A 9,106-nucleotide genomic window follows, 5' to 3' on the forward strand; every position below is an offset into this window, starting at 1 on the left:
ATTAGTCTTTAAAAATAAATAAATAAATAAAATAGAAAAAAATACTAAAATTCAAATAATTTGATAGATGGTAGGACCAAACAATAATTTACGGGTGATTATATAATTCTTAATTCAGTAAGATCAATAATTTAATTCATTAATGTACTGTAATTATTAAGTTATGTTTAGTTTTTATAAGACATAATATATTTAAAATAATAATTTAAAAAAAAAATATCTCACTTATCATTAATTTTTTCTCCATGAAACCCTTTTTAAAAGTTTAACTTTAATTTTTATCATAACTGAAAACTAGTTCTTTAAATTGAGTGGAAACAGTTTTTATTAAAACATTTGGAATTGATTTTTATAACTTAATCCGGTTTTAGTAACTAATAACTATTATTTAAATGATTAGTTTTTTATTCATAAACTAATTTTAAGTAATTATAAACCACATTTATAAATATACCAAACACTGCCTTGCAATACTATTGATTTACCTTACCCGTCATTCAAATATAATTTTAAATGCGGACCAGTAGACTACTTAACACCAAAATTTACATCTCAACTAATTAATATAAATGAGAAGACCAGATTTTAGCTACGATGTAATGTTAATAAATTCAAAATTAACAGTTATTTCCTGAGACACACCATAAATTTACTTGATGGAGTAAAATTTCATTGTCAATATAATAAATCCATAGTTTGCATCAACTTCCTCTTTCTTTTCTTCTTCTAAATTTCAAGAGAAATTAGGCAAAGATTCCTGACGGACACAGGGTTTGATTCAACCAATTGATTGGTACCCATCACAATCTTTTGTTTCTGCTAAATTCTATGTAAAACATGACAGAATATACACGCCATGATGAACATCTAAAAACCAATAAGATTTATCTTCTACAAGGTAAGGAGCTAAAGCTGAAAATATGTATAAAATAAATCTCGTTTAAACAAAACTTCCCAAACATGGGAAATCATAGGAATCTCCAACTGGTTTTTTGGTGTATTTGGGGAATTATGTAACACCAAATGCTATGGAATACGCACGCACCCTGCAGCAACCTGATCAGTAAATGAAGGGAACAACAACTCCACCAAACTACGCCCAAATCCCAAAAGAACAGAAAAATAATTATATACAAAAATCTCACCCTAAAATTTTCAAGAGATTGTTAAATTCTGCAGAAATCTCCCAAAGAATTGTATCAATTTAGCTGGACAATCCCACTGCTGTTCTCGGCGATACCAAACACATCAATCTTCCTCTTTCGGATCCTTCCTGCCTCACGTGCAGCAGCTCCCAAATGTCCTTTTATAAGAACAAGCATCTCAAGTCACTGAAGAGATAAGATCACCCACTTTCCCTTAAGCAATTTCCAGGCAACAGAAATTTATACTTCTCAGCATTTTCTAGTAGATAAGATGGAAGATGAACAGCTGAGAAGGAATGAGGAATTGGTCCCATCTTCCCGATAATCTCCTTAAATGTGTACTCCTCCGGTAGCATATCAAATAAATCAGCCCCCTTGCAAATTACTCTTTGAACTCTCTTAGGGTTCAAATAGTGAGAGAACCTTACTCTATCATAATGACTGTAAGCTTTCATCTTAAATACAAACTCATTGATATATCGGAAGCAAAAGCTACAGTGCCACCCTGCATCTGCCAAGATGTCATCTGACTGGCGATAGTGTGCATACCTTGTTTTACCCGTCTGATACCTATGCACTGAAGCCCTCCAGCTGTTATTATCAACAAGAAACTCAAAGGAGTATAGGTAGTTCTTCAGCCGAAGATGAAGGATAGGAGGTATGTTGTCACACCATCTCAAGAGATTGATAGTATGTCTGCTTGGTATCTCGTCAACATCGGACATAATCAACAAGTCATCGTCTGTAATACCTGCTATTCTAAGAAGCTGGTCCAGGGCTACTCGCTGATATGCCTCCTCATAAAATGGGTTTTCTCCTTTCCTAAATCTTCCTCCAATAGTCCCATATGTTAACCGAGATTCAATGAACTTGAATTCATCCCGATGGCTAGCAAAAACAAGAGGCTTTGGCAACCCGGTAAAGGTTGAATTTGACTCAAGCAGAACAAATTGTGTTATATACGGGTATAATTCTTTCCACCGAATAGTAAGAATATCCAATTCATTACTGAAAAGCACTGCATCGTAAACACGTCTTGGGTACTCACGGATGCCCCAACCATGGAGTTTGCAGAGATTCTCCATTGACACATTCTCATGATAATAGTGCGGGATATCATGGAATGGTTTAGGTGGTGATTCCCAAAGTGGCCGCAGGAAGTACGAGATTTTCTGCCCATGCAAGTAGATGCCAAAGACACAAGTCGGAACAAGCACAAACAAGAACATATAAGTTTTCAAGTCTACACCACGTAGAATGCAACGAAGTCTTGACATGCTCAAAACACGGCTCGATTCCTGTAAAATTAAGAGTATAAGACTCAAAATTATTCTGAAATAAGGAGGCAAACAAATGCAAAATTACCAGCAAACGAATATAAAATTGCATAGATGTGAAGTTATCGGTGATATGCATCTCTACAGCCAACAAACATCATGATTTACTGGAACATAACTAGAGACAAGTATTGATCACTGGTCATGTTCTTTCAGCATCAACGTAGAAAGTAATCGTTATAAATGTTGCTTCTTTTCTCTAACGTTTCAAAAATTGCACTTTAACCTCTATGGTTTCTCCCTAGAAAACAAGGAAACGGTAAAGTACTTTGGAAACTTGTATGACACACGTTGCGTAGCTTTATAGAAAAAGAAAATGGTTATTTGAGAAAAGCTAACCATAAAAAGTTTATTTATAATTCAACTATATCCAGTTTACCTGTCAAATTTAAGATCACAGCGAATCAAAATCAAAAGAAACAGGATGCCGCATCCAGAACTACTAAAACCAAAATGCATCAACTGCAGTATTCATATTCCCTATCAGGAAAACGCAGAGCTTTTGAGGTAAACATTAACCTCAAGAACGAAGGAAAAGTTACATATTCCAGAAATTCGATCGCTCACAACCTTTCCAGTGAAGCAAAAAAGAATCACAATGGTCGAAAGGAGAAAAAGGTTATTTGGTAGAACCCGGGTCCCAACCCCCGGGATCATATGTCCAATCACATGAAACAAAGTCGAAGAGGTTTAAAAATTCGATTAGATATAACCGCGTTAAGGTTCTGGTCACAATAGAAAACAAGGGAAAAATTTAAGATCTCATCTCTTTTTCTGCATTTTATCAGCCACCAAGACACCACTTCACAAGAAAACTAATTTGTTTCAGAAGAACAAAGCTCGATGAACAGATCAAGCGGATTCCATCGGAAACCCTTCCCCCTCCCCGCAAACACAAAAAAAAAAAAAGCACAATGTTTCTAGAAAGAAATACCTGACCACAAACATCGCCGCAGATATCATCAGTCTTTTTGGAACAGTAGTGACCGCCTCCTTCTCCCATCATCCACCACATTTTTACTCTCCGGAAACGAATCCAACAAACCAACCGAAACCGCTTCAGAGTAGATCGGAGCAAAATGACGAAAATGGCCACCAAGGCACTCTTCAGTCCTCGTCTAAACTCTAATAAAATCGGAAATTTAAACCCGAAAGTGGATCACAAATCCCTCGATCTCCAGCTAATGTTTCTGGTCCAGCCCCTTTACTCCTCTCCTTCAGAAATCAAATCGCTTCTCCTGCTTCCTTTTGCAAAATCACAACTCCGCAGTCTGACGAGAACAGTGACAGATGGCCTATGATCCCACAACATTAACGAAAAATATGGATTTGAGGTGTAAAAGGAAAGAGAGAAAGAAAAGGCTTACTTCCTTCCGAAGAAGGAAGACAATAATATTGATGCAAACTCAAAATAAATAAATAAATAAATAAATGGAAACAAAATTCTGAATGAGTAGAGAGGAAAAGAAAGGCTGTGTCCTCTCTGTAAATGGGTGGCAGTTGTAAAGAACTCCTACTAACAAGAAGAAGAATAAGAGAGAGAGAGAGAAAGAGCCGTTTCTCTTGTCTTCTCTTGTCTTCTACCTTACTTTCCTAATACAGGTACCTTTAAATATTTCCAAATTTTAATTTTGATTTTACGAATTTAGCCTTGTCTACCAAAATCGTTGGTCGAAATCGTTAGGGTTATTATGGTAATTTAAATGAAAAAAGAAGATGAGTTTGGGCCGGGTCCACCACGCGTCCATTGACTGGCTCAAGACAACTGTGTCCTCCTTCTACATTCCTGATTTGATTTTTCTTGAATCGTTACCGCAATGCATGTTACATGTTACATGTTACATGGGAGATTCCTAATTTCCCCCCTGTTTAATTTCCTTCTTGTATGACACGTGGCACTCAGAAAATTTAGTTTTGAACTTGGATTAGGATTAAAAATTTTGCGTAAAATAAAATTCAAATGAAATTTTCTTTTTATTGAGAATTGAGTTTTTCCGACTTACCCGGAAGGCGTCACAATATAGAAAAATTCAAAATTATGCGTCCGCTAGTAACGGTGGTAGAGTATAACATTCAAACTTTTTTTTTTTTTTTTTCTTTTTAATATTTATTATTTCTCATATATAATTAACGCGGTTTAGATTTTAATGGGATTATTATTATTATTATTATTAAAAAATACCGAGTACTGGATTCTCCATATAAAAGAGAAAAATGGAAAGAAGGGAGCAATCGGGTGGTGGTAGGGACCAGGGGGAGTAATGGTATTGGGGCAGGAGAGAAGGATGATTTTAAACGGGTAAGTGGGTCCCTCCACGAGGGTGATGAAGTGGATGATTTTGATTGGGAGGTGATAAGGGAACACAAGCACATGATCTAATCATTGATGATTTAATCATGCATCATAATTTCATTATTTCTGTGCGTCTCTTGTATGTTAGACTTCCTCTTCCGCTTATTTATCATTTTCGTTACTGCAGTTATCGAATTTTTATCGCTAATTGTTTTTGGATAATTTTAAATATCTTTCTTAAAAAGTTTTAAAAGAAATAATATATGATCAGCTTTGACGAAATAGATATTTTAGAAAAGTAAAGCTTTAAAAACTTGCTTTTAAAAATTGAACGTGCTGCATAAAAAAGAGAGAGATGCAAGGAATATGTTGGGGCTGCTACCGTATATTTTCATTTTTTTCTTTTTCTTTTTTCAAAATAAAAATAGATATATTTTTATTAATTAATGTATACATACATACATAATATATATATCAATGGTGATACAATTTATTAATAAGTAGACAAGAAATATATCATATTGAATTATACTTTTTCACCAAAATTTGATGAGTATTTTATTATCACAATATGTAGGAAAAGTATTAAGTCTGGTTTCAATCAATTCACAGTACTTGCAGAGCCTCCAGCTGAGTGGGAGTCGTTGGAACCAATGTTAATCAGTACTTGTAGGCATAAACCAAAAAAAAAAAAAAAAAAAAGGTATAAAATTAACAAGTCAACTGTCAACCAAATTATGGAAGCTTGTTCAAAAAATTATTAATCATGCATGTAGTCAATATACAATATGCAGTAGTGATCATCTAGGTAAACTGATTGTATTTTTTTTTTTTAAAGTATAAAAAGAGTCAAAAATTAAAAAATTGTTATGCACGTTTAGAAACAAAAGACTCTCATGATATCGTTAGTGAAGAGCTGTTGAAGATCATTCGGCACATCTATGGAGATCCTGCTCATTAATAGGTGTAAAAGTATTAACGTCTATGGAGATCCTGCTCATCGACGGTTTAGGTTTTCGGCGATTTAGGGTGCAGTTGGGAGAAGAAGATGATCCTAAGTTTTCAGAAAAATAAAGTGATAGTTTTTTATGCACCGTGTATGTTATAATTAGCTATGTATGTAAGTATATTTATATGTTGTATATTAATAAGTTAGTTTTTATGTTAACTAACTTAACATTAGTAAGTAGACGTTAGTATACAGTTGGTTGTAATATATATATACCTTTTAAAGTTGATTGTTTCATTAATGAAATTATTCTTTTTTCCTCTCAACTCTCTATTTCTTTCTCTTTCTAGTTCTAGAGCTTTCTTCTTTCTTGCTTCTCATTTATGCTTTTTTTTATGATTCCTATTTGTAATTTGGTATCATAACATTGATAATTTTGTTTGCTTCATATTTCTGAACATAAGATCATCCATCAATTTTGTTTATTTTTCACATAATCATGAAAATAAAAAAAAAAATCTCTACAAATCCACCATAGATGATCCTCTAAGTCTATATTTCTTGCATCCTTTTGATAGTACTAATTTATATTATTTTATAATAATTAACTAAGGATAATTTTTTTTTTTTAGAGTCATATCATGTTAATTGCATTATCAATGAAGAAAAACTCTCAGCAAGCATAATCTTCTCTAAAAATGTGACTAACATTTGGACTGATCTTAAATATTATTTTTTATAGAACAATACTCCTTAAATCTACAAGTAAGGCAAGAATTGCTTAATCATGTTCAGGACCAAAGCATTGTAAGGTGTAATTTACAAAACTAAAAGTATCATCGGAGAGAGTTTATTAATTTTAAGTCTATTCATAATTATGGAAGGTGTACTTCTAGTAAAGTAAATGAGTTGAATGCTTTTGCTTCGATAGAGTATGTCATGACACTTGTTATGAGACTAAACTAGACTTACATATAAATTAGGAGGTAATTACTTTTCGTAGATCTTTTACCTTCAAATAATGAGGTACTTTCTTTAGTTTTTTAAGAAAAGAGATAAAGAAGTGTTGCTATTAAAATGTATGACTCTACTACTAGTTTTATGTGGTTACATACAAGAAACAAATAAGTGAAAAGGTAATAAATGTACGAAATGGGACGATTCACATTATACCTAATGTCATTTTTATTGCCATACAGTGACAAATATTATAAGCTTCATAGTTTTTTTCTTAGCTATAAATAGAAGTAAAAGTTCAAAATGTTAAACCTGTTGATCAAGTTAATCCTATTAATAATATTTCATTGAGCTTAACTTGTGATATAAATAAATCAGAGAGGTTGATTAGAAGCTTTGTGTAAACTTGAATCTATCATAATGTCAACAATTTATGTTGTTGCACTTTACTCATATAATGTCTTTTATAAAAGTTGTTGAAGATTCCACGAAGGCTCCATATTTATGATAAAGATACGTATTCTTCATATACTTTAAATTTTAGATTGTGTTCAAAGGATATGTTTATTTACACAAAGATATATTGACAAATTTAAAGAAAGTTGATAATGTCATAGCGAGTTTGATAAATAAGCTTGTGGTACCAGTGGATATGAATAATGATGTCCATGTTAGCACAAAAGCTAGTGTTGAAAGATGTCCTATATATGCCAAATTTAAATGTAATATAACGTATGTGGCAACCCTTATTAAAAAGTCTTTTCTCATGGTGAAATTTATGCATAATCATTTCATGATTCAAGACACCAATCAACAAAAGATGATTGGTAAGGCTTATTTTTCTCTTCAACATCTTCTCTCAAGCTACAAACTTTCTCAGATGCTGATTCTGCAACTTGTGTAGATTCTCATTAATCAATCACTAGTTATTGTACTTTCTTAGGTGATTTTTCATATTAGGAAATTAGAACTAACTTTAATGCAGAAACAGTAAGATAAGATATTTGTTTTTTTAACCACGAAGAACAGTTCTTAATTATTGACGCTCTTGACTGCCTCTATTTTCTTCCGGATACCACTAGAGTTCCGAATAATCTTCACACCCCAAAACCCAAGTTTGTTTATGGTTTTCCTCTTATATGTTCACTAAAAGTCATAATTTTTTTTTTTTTTTTACTTAAAAGGGTTTCTTTTCTATAGACTCATGAAAAGTCATGTATTTTTAGAAAAGATGTCGGTGAGTGTTCTTAATTTTAAGTAACATAGTACTTATTTATTTTTTATTAAATAATAACTCTTTTATTTTATTTTTTATGTGATTGTAAATTTGAATTAGGAAGTGTATATTTTTGCATAAAATGTTATTAAAAAATAACACAAGAACAATATAATTAAATGAATGTGATGAAGGTTTGCCAAGGGAGACATCGTTTTTGGGTAAGAACGTTCAAACTGATGCTATAAGCTTTGGCTTTGATTAATTTAATTAATTAGCCAAACAGCAGTTAAATAAATTATTTCGTGCTCTGCACTTACCCGCTCCTTTTTCTCTTGTAAACTATATTTTATTGCATGATTGATTGTCTTCAACTCAATGCAACCGTATGAAAGTTAGGTACCATTTTATTCCTTACACTATTAATTATCATAAAGTTTCAATAAATATCGTAATTAAATTTATTATGGGAAGGTGATAAAAGTCAACCCAATATATAAATTGTTATAATATTTATAAAAAAAATAAAAAAAAAAAAAGATAATTTGATTTAGTGAAATCAATTTTTAAATTTTTAATTTTTTTTTGTTACGCTGAATTTGGATTGGAAAAAAGAGTAGTTGTAAATTATAATAAAGGTATGGGCATGATTAAGATATAAGAGCATGACATTTACTAATTTTCTCCTTATAACAATCACTTACAAAGGTTGAACATGAAATGATTGGGACCCAGCTAGTGCTTGCAAAGAAGAGGCACCATTAATTCCATAGACTCTGCTAACATAAGGTTAAAGACTGACCGGCACTAAATTAAGTTGTTGAATTAGTCGTCTTTCATAGAAAATAATATGTACAGCTTTAAAGATTATATACAACTTGTAAAGAGTGTTTGGCCAGTCAATTATAAGATTAACCAATATATACATATATATATATATATGTAGTTAATCCCAAATCCCATCATATGGTTAGAATTGTCCCCAGTCTGGAGGTGCACCTACGACACGACACCGTGTCGAATTCAACGCTCTCTGTTTAAACGTTGAATAACACTTTGGTTTATATATATACACACACACACACACACACATGATGCAGTCAATTTCAACTTCTAAATGAATTTTTTTTTTTTTTTTTTTTTTTTTAGGTGTGGGGATTAAATTCAATCAACTTCAACTTATCAGTAGTAGGATATTTTAATATAATT

General features: G+C 32.1%; 1 protein-coding gene across 1 annotated transcript; it reads right to left on the reverse strand.

The window, feature by feature from the left end:
* Window positions 1-860: 860 nt before the first annotated feature.
* Window positions 861-4,067, reverse strand: LOC110817169 (beta-1,4-N-acetylglucosaminyltransferase family protein). Its single transcript, XM_022045597.2, has 2 exons — window positions 3,417-4,067; window positions 861-2,443 (listed from the first exon to the last, which is right to left on the reverse strand). The coding sequence occupies exons 1-2, from the start codon at window positions 3,495-3,497 to the stop codon at window positions 1,346-1,348; spliced, it is 1,179 nt and encodes a 392-aa protein (XP_021901289.1). The 5' UTR covers window positions 3,498-4,067; the 3' UTR covers window positions 861-1,345.
* Between the last annotated feature and the right edge of the window lie 5,039 nt (window positions 4,068-9,106).

The sequence above is a fragment of the Carica papaya genome, chromosome 8, assembly GCF_054855325.1.
Source record: "Carica papaya isolate Zhongbai chromosome 8, ASM5485532v1, whole genome shotgun sequence".
NCBI lineage: Eukaryota > Viridiplantae > Streptophyta > Magnoliopsida > Brassicales > Caricaceae > Carica > Carica papaya.

What these genes read in the sequence shown, in the direction of transcription:
- LOC110817169 (XM_022045597.2), bottom strand. Translation starts at nt 3,497, where the DNA reads ATGTGGTGGATGATGGGAGAAGGAGGCGGTCACTACTGTTCCAAAAAG. An exon ending in GCGGCGATGTTTGTGGTCAG is followed by an intron (nt 2,444 to 3,416) that starts GTATTTCTTTCT and finishes TTAATTTTACAG; the next exon opens with GAATCGAGCCGTGTTTTGAG.